This window comes from Haliotis cracherodii, unplaced genomic scaffold, assembly GCF_022045235.1.
Source record: "Haliotis cracherodii isolate W230 unplaced genomic scaffold, xgHalCrac1.p SCAF_14, whole genome shotgun sequence".
Lineage (NCBI taxonomy): Eukaryota > Metazoa > Mollusca > Gastropoda > Lepetellida > Haliotidae > Haliotis > Haliotis cracherodii.
Window position 1 is genome coordinate 35385966 of NW_027266269.1, and position 18993 is coordinate 35404958.

The 18993-nt window shown below is 42.9% G+C and overlaps 1 protein-coding gene across 2 annotated transcripts in view; it reads right to left on the bottom strand.

The window, feature by feature from the left end:
* Positions 1-7298: 7298 nt before the first annotated feature.
* The window catches only part of LOC139460776 (uncharacterized), a 44009-nt gene continuing 32314 nt past the window's right edge, over positions 7299-18993 (bottom strand). The window contains exons 2-3 of one of the 2 annotated variants that reach the window (XM_071242248.1): positions 10736-10879; positions 7299-7540 (exon numbers count right to left, since the gene is read on the bottom strand). In XM_071242248.1, the coding sequence (XP_071098349.1) occupies positions 7437-7540; positions 10736-10879 (248 nt within the window). In that variant the 3' untranslated portion in view covers positions 7299-7436. Of the gene's footprint in view, positions 7541-10729; positions 10880-18993 lie in introns of both variants that reach the window. The other variant, XM_071242247.1, reaches the window with a different exon arrangement.

Below are 18993 nucleotides of genomic sequence, written 5' to 3' on the forward strand. Positions count from 1 at the left end.
TGGGTGGATATTTTCGGCAGGATAAAGCCAGCGGATAAAAACGATATCCGTTGGGATCATATGTGGATATAGATGAAAATATCAAAGGTCAAGTAGGGACTACTTTCAGTGTTTACAAACAAACATGGCGTCGTCCTTGTCATTCGGCCATCGAGGAACCATCGGGAATCTGTAGAAACTACTGGGATAATTGCTATCATTATCAAAAGAACTGTCTAATATACTGAATATCAGTGTCTAACTGTGACACAGATATGGCATTTTCCACGTTTTGGCAACCTTTGGAGATATAAATTGTGAAACAATTTTGCGAGGGCACTAGCCAAGCGGGATCAGTAGCCATATCTGTCGTCGTAGACCTCTGCGGCATGGAACCTATTCCATAAATATAAATAGTTGGATTTGGCCGAAATATGTTTGAATTGTTACCTTAATTCGTTTTGTCGCTGTGTGTACATCTGACTGCACTTCTTAACGTTATGACAGGATTGACTGTCAACAACGTCTGACCGTTGTCGTGACAAGGTTAGAGTTGGGTTAGAGTAGCTTCACTTTGACAAAGGTCAGTTACTCTAGCTGGGACCTACTTTTAATGAGTAGCACATACATTTCTTCTGTTTGCAAGTTGAAGCCCACAACCCCCCCCCCCCCCCCCACACACACACACACACACTCCCTCACCAATAGTGTGAGAATTGCATCACGTCGGGCTTGACGGTGGTCATTCTGATAAATGACACGGAAAGTCGATATCAATTAAAACAACATTTGACCCGAGAACGTTGACCTTTGAAATGACAAGGCCATCACAATTTACAAAAGTATTCCTCATATTTATTTCTGCAAAATTAAACTATTGGTTTCATTCTTCTTAACCGAAATGTACAATAACCATCTATGCCTATGATTCTTTTACATAGAAACACATTTATTAGGATACTGACCATTTCGATGGAAATCGCTTTCTTTAGATCTGACTTAATGATGTGTATGTGTTTTGTTAAGGTTCATTTGACTACAAACAATCTTTAACTGCATCTGGGCTTGCATGAAAACACATTACCATTCAAGTTCCTTTATCTAAATGTCAGAGAAGGCAATTTTTGAAAAGTACAAACATCGAGAGTACATGAAACAGATGGTGACATTTAAAATGGGGTTACTGCGAAATCTGTGTATTGAGTCATTGAAAAGAGTTGCGTAACGGGTCTCCACATGGTTGATGAAGGCCCTAGCGCCTGTTTTCAAACGTCGCGTTGAGTGAGTGAGTTTGGTTTTACGCCGCTTTTAGCAATTTTCCAGCAATATCACCATTGGGGACACTAGAAATTGGCTTCACACATTTTACCCATGTGGGGAATCGAACCCGGGTCTTCAGCGTTGCGACCCAGCGATGTCACATTAGGCCCCTCCATCTCTCATATAGGAGTGTGTGGGGCGGTGGGGAAGGAAGCCTTGTGGTAAAAGCTTTCGCTCGTCACGCTAAAGACCCGGGTTCGATTTCCCGCATGTGTGAAGCCCATATCTGGTGTTCCCAACGGTCATATTGCTGGAATATTGCTAAAAGCGGCGTAAAACCACACTCACTCTCTTCTTTTCTCGACATAATCTGCTCATCATTCATCCCCTTCGTTTGCAATTTGTTTATTGCTTTGTGGCGACACGAAAACAGACCCCGAAACACTGCAAACTTAACGCCTAAAACGCAGCCATGATACCCGTATCTAAGACATCACCATCTAACATCCATTTCTTGCCTGTTTCATTTTTAGCCACCACCCAACATCGGTGTATACTTTTTTTGCCGAGCAGTGTCCTTCATTATATAACATATTACACATTATCATTTGGAAGTCACAATTCTTTATGGCGATGTTTCATGCTCTTTGATACATAACACCATCACATTGAAATGTGTGCAAAAATATATTATATCAGTAAAAATAATTTATTAATATTTATATTTTGCTGCAAGTTTAACTTAGAAGTTTAACTTAAAACAGATAACATCTTTATATTCAAAAGTGTGCAAAAATATATCATATAAAAAAGGAGATTTGGTATATATTTTTTACATTACATTACATTACATTTTTACACATTTTTCATGCTGTTTTACCATTTACAACCCATTCCTAGATGACTGGTATACACGATTCATCACAGCAGTAATTATTAATGTTACTATTTCCACGGAAGTATTGCACTTTGTATCCAATTTATTTATTTTAATGTTAAATATTTACATATTTATCCGACCTGTGAAGATCCGGGTTGGAATAGGTCTTCAGCAACCCATGCTAACCGTAAAAGGCGACTATGCAGGTCGTAAGAGGCGACTAACGAGATCGGATGGTAAGACTCGCTAACTTGGTTGATACATGTCATCGTATCCCGATTGGGTGGATCGATGCTCATGTTATCAATCACTGGATTGTCTGGTCCAGACTTCACTATTTACAGACCGCCGTCATATAGCTGGAATATTGCTGAGTGCGGTGTTAAACAACAAACAAACAAACAAATAAACATATTCATCCCTTGATTGTATAATGTTTATGGAAAGGACAACTTTTGTCCGATCCATTTGATTTCTGAATGTCAATAAAATATGTATGAAAATTACAACAAGTGCACAAAAGTACCTAATCGTGATGGGAAAGAAAACCCGAAAGATAAACAATTGCCTGGTCTTATCACTAGTTTCACCTTTGTTTAACGGACGTGTCGTCCCTGAAGTTTTCAAAAGTTTATGAATTGATAATTTATTACGTTGTTGAGGCCTATTGTCTTTTGTTGTTATCAGGGTTAGGGTTTAAGGTTCAGGGTTTGTTTTACAGATATTAACTCAAAACCAACCTGTCAACATTGTTCGGTTAATGTCAACACTTTGCGTATTCAGCAACCCATGCTTGCCGTAAAGGCGACTATGCTTGTCGTAAAAGGCGACTAACGGGATCGGGTTATCAGGCTCGCGGACTTGATTGATGCATGTCATCAATCCAAAGTGCGTAGATTGATGCTCATGATATTAATCACAGACACGATTATTTACACGAATATAGCTGGAATATTGCTGAGTGTCCAATCTCATTAAAACTAGATCTTAGTTCTAGCTACCGCTAAACAAAGATCTGAGGACGTCCCATTACCGGACCTTGCGCGAACTTTGACCGACCATTTGAAGGACTGACAAGAAGTCGACATTAGCCAATCAGAAGGCAGCTTTCTCGTGCTTTACGGCACTAATTTCAAATTGGCGACTACGCTTCGAAACATATTTTGACAAATCCTCGATTAAAACTTTGAAACCTGAACAAAAGAACATTCTGGAATGGTTATTAGATGGTCTAGATTGTATGGATTCAGTCGTTAAACCCGTTATCGTTTTCGAGGCTGCATGATTAGAAATCACATTCCGACTGTCACTTTCATGATCTGGTAAGCGACACTCTGGGCGGATGAGAGGTCGTTCTGACGTGACCCCAAATGGGATGTCCTCAGATCTTTGTTTAGCGGTAGCGAGAACTAAGATCTGACTTTAATGAGATTTTTGAGTGCCGTGTTAAACAATAAACCAACTAACCAACCAACTTTGTGTATTCACCATGGAAACCTGTGAAACCAAAAGTATGCATGACCGTGTGTTATATTTCATGTGTCAGTTTCCTGTCAACCTGACATTGTCAGGCACTGTCTCATATCGCAGGGGTTATCGAGTTTCCGTGTGTTGTCGTAAATAATGTCCTTACAATCCGAACAGCAAGGACCAATCTGGGAACCCTCGGACGTATCACTCATCCATTGACTACCCGGAACCGACCTGCTAATAGTCAATGGCGACCAAAAATAAAGCCGAAACATAAATATTGCTTGTCGCGAGTACTCCACAGCGCGGAGTCAAACAAACTAAACCACAAAACAAAGATTATAAATCAATAATTTTATTGAGAAATCCACTGTTGCAAGTTTGTAGAGCACTTTCATTATAACATCCTCCGTTCTCGCCAAGCTCTCGTATAGTCATAAAATCTCGTCAAGCACCGTGTTCAGCTGCACCGAATGTTTTCCTGTGTTATGATTGGCTGGGTTTGCGCATGCTCAGTGTTGACTGTGGAAGCAGTTCGTTATCCTCATCATCCGGCAAAATTCGTTCCAGGGCGGGAGGACACCCATGTCTCTCTTCTTAGCAAGTTCAGGGTCACCTGGAAGAACACGGACTTAGGTTGAAAGAAAATATTACATAGGTACCCCTCATTTGTTTCATGGGAGGGGCGGTGGGGTAGCCTAGTGGTTAAAGCGTTCACTCGTAAGGCTGAAGACCCGGGTTCGATTCTCCACATGGACACAATGTGTGAAGCCCATTTCTGGTGTCCCCCACCATGATATTGCTAAAAGGGGCGGAAAACTATACACACTCACTCACTGTTTCAGTTGACATGCCTAGTTGAGTCGTCGGCCTGCCTTGAAAATAAAAGTGTCCAAACTCACTCACTCACTCGCCCATCTACCCATTCATCCTCTCTCTCTATCATCCACTCATCTTGAATCATAATATTCCTCAAGTCAATATAACAACATGTTATTGTGTTAATCTTGAATTATCCTTCCCCAAGTCACTACAACAATAGGTTATTGTGTGAATCTTGAATCTCATTCTTCCCCAAGTCAATATAAGAAAAGGTTATTATAAGAATCTTGAATTATCCTTCCCCAAGTCAATATAACAATAGGTTATTGTGTGAATCTTGAATCTCATTCTTCCCCAAGTCAATATAAGAAAAGGTTATTATAAGAATCTTGAATCCACTCATCTTGAATCATAATATTCCTCAAGTCAATATAACAACATGTTATTGTGTTAATCTTGAATTATCCTTCCCCAAGTCAATATAACAGCAGGTTATTGTGTGAATCTTGAATTATATTCTTCCCCAAGTCAATATAACAATAGGTTATTGTGTGAATCTTGAATTATATTCTTCCCCAAGTCAATATAACAATAGGTTATTGTGTGAATCTTGAATTATATTCTTCCCCAAGTCAATATAACAATAGGTTATTGTGTGAATCTTGAATTATATTCTTCCCCAAGTCAATATAACAATAGGTTATTGTGTGAATCTTGAATTATATTCTTCCCCAAGTCAATATAACAATAGGTTGTTGTAAGAATCTTGAATTATATTCTTCCCCAAGTCAATATAACAATAGGTTATTGTGTGAATCTTGAATCTCATTCTTCCCCAAGTCAATATAAGAAAAGGTTATTATAAGAATCTTGAATTATACTTCTCCAAGTCAATATAACAGCAGGTTATTGTGTGAATCTTGAATCACATTCTTCCCCAAGTCAATATAACAATAGGTTATTCTATGAATCTTGAATTATATTCTTCCCCAAGTCAATATAACAATAGGTTGTTGTGAGAATCTTGAATTATATTCTTCCCCAAGTCAATATAACATTAGGTTATTGTGTGAATCTTGAATTATATTCTTCCCCAAGTCAATATAAGAATAGGTTGTTGTGAGAATCTTGAATAATTTTGTTTCCCGTAAGGAATAACAAACATCCGTTCGGATAAACCCGGAAGCCGATACGAAGGCCTGTGATATATTTGACCGTCACACGTCCTTAATCCACTACACTAAATAAGAACCAGTTGTGCGGCCAGCCGCTTTTGTAAGATGGAGCGTACAGTGAAGTAGTTTGCAGCTACATGTATTGATGGATGATATGGTGTAAGATTGTTATTGTGTCTTTAAAATCTCCACCACTCTGTAATTAAATCTTAATTTAATCATGTTAATTAATATTTAGTCTTGTATTTTTTAACATCGTCGCTTATTCTGAATGTGTTCACAGACAAGTTTACCTTTTGGTACAGGACTGTGGATGGTGTGTACTCTGAAATGTAGCTTTTAACAGTATTCCAGTTATATGACGGCGTGTTAACTTAATCTTGCCCGAAGTGATGCGGGTCTCAGACGTTTACCATTTCGGTGAAACCCACGAGTACGGGTATGGTGCTGACAAACATAATCAGGGCGAACCCACAACCATAGGTTCCTGGCGTGCCCAAGGAACGCAACTCTGCACAGCGAATCGCGGCGTCTTAGACGACTGGTCCACCCGTGCCCCCGAAATGTAGCAGGGGAAACTAGTCATATTTTGTGAGTTCATTGCAACTTTTCAGCCTTAGCATGATCTTTGCATGAGTTTGCAGATCAGAAATATACCCGTCGTAAATTCGAAAATATAAATTTGTAAACTAGGAATTATATTTAATTTGAAACATTTGTGTAACCACAGACAGGTTGCTGCACAGATCACGTGCCGTGCAAAGCGAGTGTTGTGAACGAGGCACATTATACGTAAACACTTCCGGTGTAAGTATCACTTGCGGTAAATGTTTTATTACATATATCGTTTGTATGTTTTTCAATGCAACTCTGACACAATTGAAAAAGTCGTTGACTTATTCATAGAAACTGTGTGATTAGTTCTTGTCTGTGCAGTAAATATTATTCAAGATTTGCTTATGGTCAGAATAGGTCTTCAGCAACCCATGCTTGCCGTAAGAGGCGACTGTGCTTGTCGTAAGAGTGAGTGAGGGAGTGAGTTGGGTTTAACGCCGCTTTTAACAGTATTCCAGTTATATCGCGGCGTGTCAGCTTAATGTGGGAGGAAAGCCTGAAGTGATGCAGGTCTCAGACGTTTACCACTTCGGTGAAACCGTCCAGCACGGGTATGGTGCTGACAAACCTAGAAACATAATCGGGGCGAACCGGGATTCGAACCCACAATCATAGGTTTCTGGCGTGCCCAAGGGACGCAACTCTGCACAGCGAATCGCGGCGCCTTAGACGACTGGGCCACCCGTGCCTCTGTGCCGCGTTAATCAACAAACCAACTAACCAACCAACTTTGTGTATTCACCATGGAAACTTGTAAAACCAAAAGTATGCATGATCGTGTGTTATATTTCATGTTCAGTTCCCTGTCAACCTGACATTGTCAGGCACTGTCTCATATCGCAGGGGATATCGAGTTTCCGTGTGTTGTCGTAAATAATGTCCTTACAATCCGAACAGCAAGGACCAATCTGGGAACCCTCGGACGTATCACTCATCCATTGACTACCCGGAACCGACCTGCTAATAGTCAATGGCGACCAAAAATAAAGCCGAAACATTAATATTGCTTGTCGCGAGTACTCCACAGCGCGGAGTCAAACAAACTAAACCACAAAACAAAGATTATAAATCAATAATTTTATTGAGAAATCCACTGTTGCAAGTTTGTAGAGCACTTTCATTATAACATCCTCCGTTCTCGCCAAGCTCTCGTATAGTCATAAAATCTCGTCAAGCACCGTGTTCAGCTGCACCGAATGTTTTCCTGTGTTATGATTGGCTGGGTTTGCGCATGCTCAGTGTTGACTGTGGAAGCAGTTCGTTATCCTCATCATCCGGCAAAATTCGTTCCAGGGCGGGAGGACACCCATGTCTCTCTTCTTAGCAAGTTCAGGGTCACCTGGAAGAACACGGACTTAGGTTGAAAGAAAATATTACATAGGTACCCCTCATTTGTTTCATGGGAGGGGCGGTGGGGTAGCCTAGTGGTTAAAGCGTTCACTCGTAAGGCTGAAGACCCGGGTTCGATTCTCCACATGGACACAATGTGTGAAGCCCATTTCTGGTGTCCCCCACCATGATATTGCTAAAAGGGGCGGAAAACTATACACACTCACTCACTGTTTCAGTTGACATGCCTAGTTGAGTCGTCGGCCTGCCTTGAAAATAAAAGTGTCCAAACTCACTCACTCACTCGCCCATCTACCCATTCATCCTCTCTCCCTATCATCCACTCATCTTGAATCATAATCTTCCCCAAGTCAATATAACAACAGGTTATTGTGTTAATTTTGAATTATCCTTCCCCAAGTCAATATAACAATAGGTTATTGTGTGAATCTTGCATTATATTATTCCCCAAGAAAAATATAACAATAGGTTAATGTGTGAATCTTGAATTATATTCTTCCCCAAGTCAATATAACAGCAGGTTATTGTGTGAATTTTGAATTGTATTCTTCCCCAAGTCAATATAACAATAGGTTATTGTGTGAATCTTGAATTATATTCTTCCCAAAGGCAATATAATAATAGGTTATTGTGTGAATTTGGAATTTTATTCTTCCTCAAGGCAATATAACAATAGGTTATTGTGTGAATCTTGCATTTTATTATTCCCCAAGAAAAATATAACAATAGGTTATTGTGTGAATCTTGAATCATAATCTTCCCCAAGTCAATATAACAATTCCAATAGGTTAATGTGTGAATCTTTAATCGTGTTGTGAACGAGACACATTATACGTAAACACTTCCGGTGTAAGTATCACTTGCGGTAAATGTTTTATTACATATATCGTTTGTATGTTTTTCAATGCAACTCTAACCCAATTGAAAAAGTCGTTGACTTATTCATAGAAACTGTGTGATTAGTTCTTGTCTGTGCAGTAAATATTATTCAAGATTTGCTTATTGTCAGAATAGGTCTTCAGCAACCCATGCTTGCCGTAAGAGGCGACTGTGCTTTTCGTAAGAGTGAGTGAGGGAGTGCGTTAGGTTTAACGCCGCTTTTAACAGTATTCCAGTTATATCGCAGCGTGTCAGCTTAATGTGGGAGGAAAGCCTGAAGTGATGCAGGTCTCAGACGTTTACCACTTCGGTGAAACCGTCCAACACGGGTATGGTACTGACAAACCTAGAAACATAATCGGGGCGAACCGGGATTCGAACCCACAATCATAGGTTTCTGGCGTTCCCAAGGAACCCAACTCTGCACAGCGAATCGCGGCGCCTTAGACGACTGGACCACCCCGCTTGTCGTAAGAGGCGACTAGTGAGTGAGTAAGTTTTTATCCAGCTTTTAGCAATATTCCAGCAATATCACTGCAGGGGACACCAGGAATGGGCTTCACCTATCGTATCCATGATGGGAATCGAACCTGGGTCTTCGGCGTGACGAGCGAACGCTTTAACCACTAGGCTACCCGACCGCCCCTAAAAGGCGACCAACGGGATTGGGTTGTCCTCGTGTTACGAGCGTCACGTGCATGCAGGTGAAGCGGAGACCATGCTACAGTCTGATATATTTTATATGTAAGGAACTCCAAATATCGCCTTAGCTTGAACCAAGCGACACAAACTAATATTTAATGGTAATTTTCCAGTGCCTACACATTTTACCTGAAAAAGGCTCAAAATTCATTTTTATTTCGTGACTACTTTTGTAGGATTTCTGTGGTATGATTTTGATACATACACCTTTTTCACGGCAGGGGACAATCTCGGAGGGATATTTGACAGAAGTAATTTACAATACATCAAGTTTGTGTTAGTGATCTGATTATTGCGGGAGAAGGTCCAGTGGAGAGGGAGGCTATTTTTACAGACTAATTACACATGGGCTTTGATGGGAACGAGAGAGAGAGAGAGAGAGAGAGAGAGAGAGAGACAGAGAGAGAGAGAGAGAGAGAGAGAGGGAGAGGAAAGAGAGGCAGAGAGAGAGAGAGGGAGAGAGAGATAGGGGAGAAAGAGAGGCAGAGAGATAGGGAGAGGGAGAGGAGGAGAAAGAGAGGCAGAGAGAGATGGAGAGAGAGATAGGAGAGAGAGATAGGAGAGAGAGAGGGGGGAGAAAGAGAGGGAGAGAGAGAGGGAGAGAGATAGGAGAGAGAGAGAGGGGGGAGAAAGAGAGGGAGAGGGAGAGGGGAGAAATAGATAGGGAGAGAGAGAGGGGGGAGAAAGAGGCAGAGAGAGAGATAGGAGAGAGAGAGGGGGGGAGAAAGAGAGGGAGAGAGAGAGGGGAGAAATAGACACAGAGAGAGAGATAGGGGAGAGGGGAGAGAGATAGTGGGAGAGGGAGAGAGAGAGGGGGAGAAAGGGAGGCAGAGAGAGTGGGAGAGAGAGGGGAGAAATAAATAGGGAGAGAGAGAGGGGGGGAAAGAGAGGCAGAGAGAGAGATAGGGGAGAGGGAGAGAAAGGGGAGAGAGATAGTGGGAGAGGGAGAGAGAGAGGGGGAGAAAGAGAGGCAGAGAGAGAGAGAGGGGAGAAATAGATAGGGAGAGAGAGAGAGGGGGAGAAAGAGAGGCAGAGAGAGAGAGGGGAGAAATAGATAGGGAGAGAGATAGTGGGAGAGGGAGAGAGAGGGGGGAGAAAGAGAGGCAGAGAGAGAGGGAGAGAGAGAGAGGGGAGAAAGAGGCAGAGAGAGAGATAGGGGAGAGGGAGAGAGAGGGGAGAGAGATAGTGGGAGAGGGAGAGAGAGGGGGAGACAGAGACAGAGAGAGGTGATTTATCTAACGAGAGAGAGAGAAGTGATTTATCTAACGAGAGAGAGAAGTGATTTATCTAACGAGAGAGAGAAGTGATTTATCTAACGAGAGAGAAGTGATTATCTAACGAGAGAGAGAAGTGATTTATCTACCGAGAGAGAGAAGTGATTTATCTAACGAGAGAGAGAAGTGATTTATCTAACGAGAGAGAGAAGTGATTTATCTACCGAGAGAAAGAAGTGATTTATCTACCGAGAGAGAGAAGTGATTTATCTACCGAGAGAGAGAAGTGATTTATCTAACGAGAGAGAGAAGTGATTTATCTAACGTGAAAGAGAGACTTTGAAGTGATTTATCCGTCGAGAGAGAAATAGATATATATTTACCCTCACCTTTACTTTTGAAGTCTGTATCCCGTGGTTGGGCGAGCTTTATGTTATCTGGTAGGTCGGAGCTATGTGCAGAGGCTTGCAAGAGGCCGTCAATGTTGTACAGCAGCTCCAGGAGGCGGGTCCGGGCCGGGGACGGCTGCGAATCTGAAACAATCAGTGAGTGAGTGAGTGAGTTGGTTTGACGCCACTTTGAGTGAGTGAGTGAGTATGGTTTTACGCCGCTTTTAGAAATATTCCAGCAATATCATGGCGGGGGACACCAGAAATTGGCTTCACACATTGTACCCATGTCGGAAATCGAACCCGGGTCTTCGGCGTGACGAGCGAACGCTTTAACCACTAGGCTACCCGACCGCCCCTGACGCCACTTTGAACAGTATATAGTTTTATATCATGGCGTGTCGGTTACCAATGTGAGGAAAGCTCGAAGACGCGAATGTCATAGACATTTATCATTTTATCATTATTGATGGGTCTCCAAGGACGGGCGTCACACGTGTTGGGGATCGAACCCAGGCTTACGCGATGAGCCAACGCATGTACCGCTAGACTACCCTGACGTCCCATCACCACAGACAGCTTTAATCACATTGTTGGAGAAGATACCAAACCTGGTTTGCACACAAGTAATAAAAACCCCGACTTAACCATAAACTACCCCCTGGAAATGTGACCCGTGAAGATCCGAGTCAGAATAGGTCTTCAGCAATCCATGCTTGCCGTAAAAGGCGACTATGCTTGTCGTAGGAGACGACTAACGGGATCGGGTGGTCAGACTCGCTGACTTGGTTGATGCATGTCATCGATCCCAATAACGTGTTTTATTAATCACTGGATTGTGTGGTCCAGACTCGATTATTTCCAGACTGCCGCCATATAGCTGGAATATTACAGAGTGCGGCGTTAAACAACAAACCAACCAACCAGGAAATGTAAGATTTAACCGTAGGTTTGTTTCATGATGGTAACGGGTATTTAATAGAATACATACGGTAATAAACAATGAACCAATGAACGAGTGGGTGAGTTGGGTTTGACGCCAATTTGAACAATCTTCAATTTTATATAATGGCGTCAGGTAACTATGGGAGGTAAATATATTACGTCAACGCCAGAGAGTAACCAGTCCCGATTATCCGCCGAAACAGATTCCAGTCGGTGGAACAGGCAAAATAGCGGTGAAAATTATATAAATGGATCACTGAAAATCAGTGAAGACACCGAATGTTCGCGAAAATGGTAAACATGTCCTGCCCCATCGGTAGCAACGCCACTCACACAATTTGCATAAAGAAGTAATTATGTATTGCCTGACACCACACAGTAGGTCTCTGTCATGCGACGGCGTTCTGTAAACAAATATTGTTTTTTAACTTTAAGTTAAGGTCTAGTTAGAAAACAATAATGACAAAAAAGATCACTGGAAAAATGTATAAAATACAATCTTTATTCGTGGGCGCCATCTTTATAAGGCAAGTGGAAAAAAAGGTTAATTATGGGCGTGAATCGATGCTCATGATTTCAGTCACTGGATTGTCTGGATTTTCCAGTCCGCTGTCATATAGCTGGAAAAGTGCAAAGAAACAAAGCAAAAAATGGGATCCGTGTAATGAAGATTGTTATGTCCGTGGGGATTCGAGGTCAGAATAGCTCCCCAGCTACATATACATCATGTTCATCCTCGAGTATCAAGTGTTTATTTCTCCCTTCTGTTACGATTAATATCCAGGACCCATTAATCACCGTTTCGGAAGTGACGTCACCACCACCATCTCTCCTATCGCCATCGTAGCACAGATCTTCTCACGCTTATCAGAGTTATTTGATTGGACGACTTTTGTAGTCCAAACGAAGTTATGGTAGCAAATGGGTACAGGATGTGTATCGTGACATAATGCCCTGGATTATCGAGGATCATCATGTTTGTCGTAGAAGTTAGAGCTCTGAATTTGGGTGTCGTAGCAAGTGTTGGCATGGTGTCAACGCCCTCCTCACCATATAGTTTATTAACATCATCATCATCATCATCACTATGAGTAGCACCGCCACCACCATCATCATCATCATCATCATCATCATCATCATCATCAGTAGCCAATCCGCCACCACCACCGCCGTCATCATCAGCACCACTCCTCAGTGTTTTAGGAGTCGTAACAGATTTGTAGGCATATCATCATCACCAACCATCTTCGACAACTAAACGCACCCTTAACGTGACTCAGAATAACGCCGTGACTAGTATAGACTGACGTCGTCAACCAGTCTCATCTGACAAACGCAACACAAATCGTGACGATATCTATCCTTGCTTGAAAAACAGTTTCTGCAAAAGGCTAAACAGTATTTCGTAAAATTATATTTTTATTGAGCTAAACTACCTACCCTAGAAGATACACATTGCGACTCATTCAGCAATTATTGAAGCTCTACTCCCGATACTGTACACATTGAACCCTCGTTAATCTGGAAACCTTTCCCTCCGAACAATTGTGAGCACTGATCCAAGTTAGTTTGACCAGTTCTAACCCGGATCTTTACCAGGAACATTTCTGCATGCGCACGTTTAATTAATCTGGATAATGTTAACGAAATACGTGATTTGTCTTAATCCGTTCACATTTACCGTTTTTCACTGCACAAAAGACACAACGAAAATTTACAAAACGTAAAACTAAACAAAACAAAACACAAAACCGTTAAAAGCTGTCGTGACATTCAGCGGTGATATCACATTCCACGTTAAAGAGACACTACCCTTGATATTCAACTGATCTACACATCCTATTCACACAATATCTTCCTTAGAAGATGCAACAAAAGCTATTATCCTTTGACAAGTTGTAATACGATCTATTTTATAGGTAAACGGCATGACTGTATCCATCAAAGTCGTTTAAGATGATTAATGATCGTATTTTATATCATTATATATCCAGAATTAGTTTGATATTTCCATATAGCGTATTTATCGTTCAATGTTTTTTTTTGTTTTTTTTTTAAAAAAAAGGCACTGTTCTGTACAAGTCTTGGGTGAAGGTCGGTCACGATTAACATCTAAAACTTGAGGGTAGCCTAGTGGTAAAGCGTTCGCTCATCACGCTGAAGACCCGGGTTCTATTCCCGACATGGGTACAATGTGTGAAGCCCATTTCTGGTGTCCCCCGCCGTGATATTGCTGGAATATTTCTAAAAGCGGCGTAAAACCATACACACTCACTAAACAACTCAAAGTTGTAAGTCGTTGTCACTCAAGTGAGGGAGAATTGTTTTACGCCGCTTTTAGCACCATTGGGCGTAAAAGGCAATATAGTGGTGAAATGTATACGAATTGATCAATAAACTGCACCATTGCACCCAACCACTTTTGCAACTTTCAATTTTTATTCAATCTTCACCGTAAAATGAAGCCATTTCTTACAATGTTGTTTGTTTGTTGTTTAACGCCGCACTCAGCAACATTCCAGCTTGATGACGTCGGTCTGTAAATTGTCGAGTCAATCCAGTGATTGACATCATGAGCATCGATCTACACAATTGGGATACGATGAATTCATCATCCAAGTCAGCGAGCTGACTGATTCCCATGACAAGTTAAAATATACATGGTGTATTGTAGTGCGATGACCCTTAGGACAGTCTAACTCCGGTTGTGTCGAACCACCCGATCCCGTTAATCTCCTCTTACGACAAGCAGGTTACTGAAATACTGCATGCAGTGACGCAAAACAACATTCACTCACAAATAGGTTGCCTGGTTTAGTTTGCAATGCACGTGTTATTTTCTATGTTTACTACCGAACGTTTAGTAGAATTTATCAGATATATCATCTCTTGTTTCATGCACACTTGGTATTTCATAAACATCAATTTTGGTCTACCCCATTTTTAATCGTAGAATATTTGTCAGTTTTAATTGATAGCTACAAGTGACTACAATCGCCAGCGGCTGAAGGGATGGTGTAAATCCTGCTGGGGAGCCGTGAGGGAAGCTGAAGTATTGTAAGTTCCCACGGCCCCTAGTATGGTAAGCCCCCACGGCCCTTAGTATGGTAAGCCCCCACGGTCCCTAGTATGGTAGGCCCCCATGGCCCCTAGTATGGTAAGCCCCCACGGCCCCTAGTATGGTAAGTCCCCACGGCCCCTAGTATGGTAAGCCCCCACGGCCCCTAGTATGGTAAGCCCCCACGGCCCTTAGTATGGTAAGCCCCCACGGCCCCTAGTATGGTAAGCCCCCACGGTCCCTAGTATGGTAAGCCCCCACGGCCCCTAGTATGGTAAGCCCCCACGGCCCCTAGTATGGTAAGTCCCCACGGCCCCTAGTATGGTAAGCCCCCCCCACGGCCCTTAGTATTGTAAGTCCCCACGGCCCTTAGTATGGTAAGCCCCCACGGCCCCTAGTATGGTAAGCCCCCACGGTCCCTTGTATGGTAAGCCCCCACGGCCCCTAGTACGGTAAGCCCCCACGGTCCCTAGTATGGTAAGCCATCACGGTCCCTAGTATGGTAAGCCCCCACGGTCCCTTGTATGGTAAGCCATCACGGTCCCTAGTATGGTAAGCCCCCACGGTCCCTAGTATTGTAAGTCCCCACGGCCCCTAGTATGGTAAGCCCCCACGGTCCCTAGTATGGTAAGCCTCCACGACCCTTAGTATGGTAAGCCCCCACGGTCCCTAGTATTGTAAGCCCCCACGGTCCCTAGTATGGTAAGTCCCCACGGTCCCTAGTATGGTAAGCCCCCACGGTCCCTAGTATGGTAAGCCCCCACGGTCCCTAGTATGGTAAGCCATCACGGTCCCTCGTATGGTAAGCCCCCACGGTCCCTAGTATGGTAAGCCCCCCGGTCCCTAGTATGGTAAGCCCCCCGGCCCTTAGTATGGTAAGCCCCCACGGTCCCTAGTATGGTAAGCCATCACGGTCCCTAGTATGGTAAGCCCCCACGGCCCTTAGTATGGTAAGCCCCCACGGTCCCTAGTATGGTATCTATCACGGTCCCTAGTATGGTAAGCCCCCACGGCCCCTAGTATGGTAAGCCCCCACGGCCCCTAGTATGGTATCTATCACGGTCCCTAGTATGGTAAGCCCCCACGGTCCCTAGTATGGTAAGCCCCCACGGTCCCTAGTATGGTAAGCCATCACGGTCCCTCGTATGGTAAGCCCCCACGGTCCCTAGTATGGTAAGCCCCCCGGTCCCTAGTATGGTAAGCCCCCCGGCCCCTAGTATGGTAAGCCCCCACGGTCCCTTGTATGGTAAGCCCCCACGGTCCCTAGTATGGTAAGCCATCACGGTCCCTAGTATGGTAAGCCCCCACGGCCCCTAGTATGGTAAGCCCCCATGGTCCCTAGTATGGTAAGCCCCCACGATCCCTAGTATGGTAAGCCCCCACGATCCCTAGTATGGTAAGCCCCCACGGCCCCTAGTATGGTAAGCCATCACGGTCCCTAGTATGGTAAGCCATCACGGTCCCTAGTATGGTAAGCCCCCACGATCCCTAGTATGGTAAGCCCCCACGGCCCCTAGTATGGTATCTATCACGGTCCCTAGTATGGTAAGCCCCCACGGTCCCTAGTATGGTAAGCCCCCCGGTCCCTAGTATGGTAAGCCCCCCGGTCCCTAGTATGGTATCTATCACGGTCCCTAGTATGGTAAGCCCCCACGGTCCCTAGTATGGTAAGCCCCACGATCCCTAGTATGGTAAACCCCCACGGCCCCTAGTATGGTAAACCCCAACGGCCCCTAGTATGGTAAGCCCCACGATCCCTAGTATGGTATCTATCATGGTCCCTAGTATGGTAAGCCCCCACGGCCCCTAGTATGGTAAGCCCCCACGGCCCCTAGTATGGTAAGCCCCACGATCCCTAGTATGGTAAGCCCCCACGGCCCCTAGTATGGTAAGCCCCACGATCCCTAGTATGGTAAGCCCCCACGGTCCCTAGTATGGTAAACCCCCACGGCCCCTAGTATGGTAAGCCTCCACGGCCCCTAGTATGGTAAGCCCCACGATCCCTAGTATGGTAAACCCCCACGGTCCCTAGTATGGTAAGCCCCCACGGCCCCTAGTATGGTAAGCCTCCACGGCCCCTAGTATGGTAAGCCCCCACGATCCCTAGTATGGTAAGCCCCCACGGCCCCTAGTATGGTATCTATCACGGTCCCTAGTATGGTAAGCCCCCACGGTCCCTAGTATGGTAAACCCCCACGGCCCCTAGTATGGTGGCCTAACTTTGGATGCTGGCGATCTCTAGCTCGTTTTTCTCATGTATTGTTATGTATCGTAATATCGTTTTATCGTTCCATATTAGTTATAAATATGTCTGTGATACTCTTGTTATTTTACTGTCCTTTGCTGACAGATATTTTAGAAAGTTTATATTTCGTATGTATGTTTAAATTGTTGTAGTCACGATATGGCTGAAACACTGCCGACGTGATGTAAATCTTAACTCACTCACTCACTCATAAACATCAGTTTTGTGTATCATAGAAAGTTAAATATATCCCTATCAAAAGTGGGGCAGTATAGAATATATATGTCATCTTACATATGTGAATTTATAGCGTGTGCTTTTGAAAACTGATAAGCTATTTCGTTTTTTTGCGGAAAGTAATATTTCTAAAATATTCCCTATCTTCTGACTCATAGCATGATGAACTGCTCGACTATTGTTTATCCAGATCATAAAAAAATATTTTCCCCAACACGACAATCGCTAATTTATCTAAAAAATGAAGAAGACAATCGTCACAACTCGTTCACGTGGACCATGGTGGAAGTCAGCCACGTGACAAACACGATTCGCTTTTGGGTATGTGTTTCACAATGACAGCCTTACGTATGTTTCACAATAATCTTTTTTACTATATTTTTCACAACAACAACCTTGTTAACTATATGTTTCACGACAACAACCTTTTTAACTATATGTTTCATAATAACAATCTATTAGATACCTATTTCAAAATAACATTTTTTTTGAATATGTTTCATAATATCAATCGTGTAGATATGAGTCTCACAATAACAATCTTATAGACGTTTGTTTTACAATAACAGTCTTTTAGATATGTGTTTCACAATAACAATTTATTAGATACGTGTTTCACAATAACAATCTATTAGATACCTGTTTCACAATAACAATCTTGTCGGAATATGTTTCATAATATCAATAGTTTAGATATGTGTTTCACAATAACAATCTTTCAGGAATATATTTCATAATAACAATCTTTTTTATATATATTTCACAATAACAATCTTTCAGGTACATGTGAGGTATATGCTTTCGCTCGTCAGATACCAGAACTATTCTCTCGTTTCATAAAATTTGTATTACACGGGAGCTCGTTTAGTATTCTATACGTAATAGTCCGCATTTAGGATATGTTCTGTCATATAGTTAAAGCCACAAATCAATTTAACATGGATACTTAGCGATATTTAGGGTCATCATCATCATCATCATCATCATCATCATCCTCCTCCTCCTCCTCCTCCTCCTCCTCCTCAATATCAATCATCATCATCATCATCAATCATCATCAATCATCACCATCATCATTATCAATCATCATCATCATCATCATTATCAATCATCACCAATCATCATCATCAATATCATCATCATCAGCATCATCATCATCATCATCATCATCATCATAAGCACCAACCTGTTGACCACCCCGCCGAGGCCGCACACTAAGCAAAGGAAAGAGTTGATGTAATTATCAGTGTCCGAGAAACGTCGACTATTCACTAATGATATTTTAATATCGTGTCCATGTTCATAATGATCCCCTCTTTAAATTGTACTATCTTTGGTGCCTCTGTTCATATTTTCAAGGTGGGGGGGCACGGGTGGCCCAGTCGTCTAAGGCGCCGCGTTCGCTGTGCAGAGTTGCGTCCCTTGAGCACGCCAGATACCTGTGATCGTGGGTTCGAATCCCGGTTCGCCCGATTATGTTTCTAGGTTTGTCAACACCATACCCGTCCTCGTGGATTTCACCAAAGTCTGAGACCTGCATCACTTCGGGCTTTCCTCCCACATTAAGCTGACACGCCGCGATATAACTGGAATAATGTTAAAAGCGGCGATAAACCCAACTCACTCACTCACTCATATTTTCAGGTATTGAAGACACGGAGACTCTTCTGTTTCATACTATCAGTTTGCATTGATAGATTGAACTAGCTGTTGTCGTGTGTCTTGCCTAGGGGAGAGGACGGCGGAAGAAAATATTTGTCACGTTAAATTATA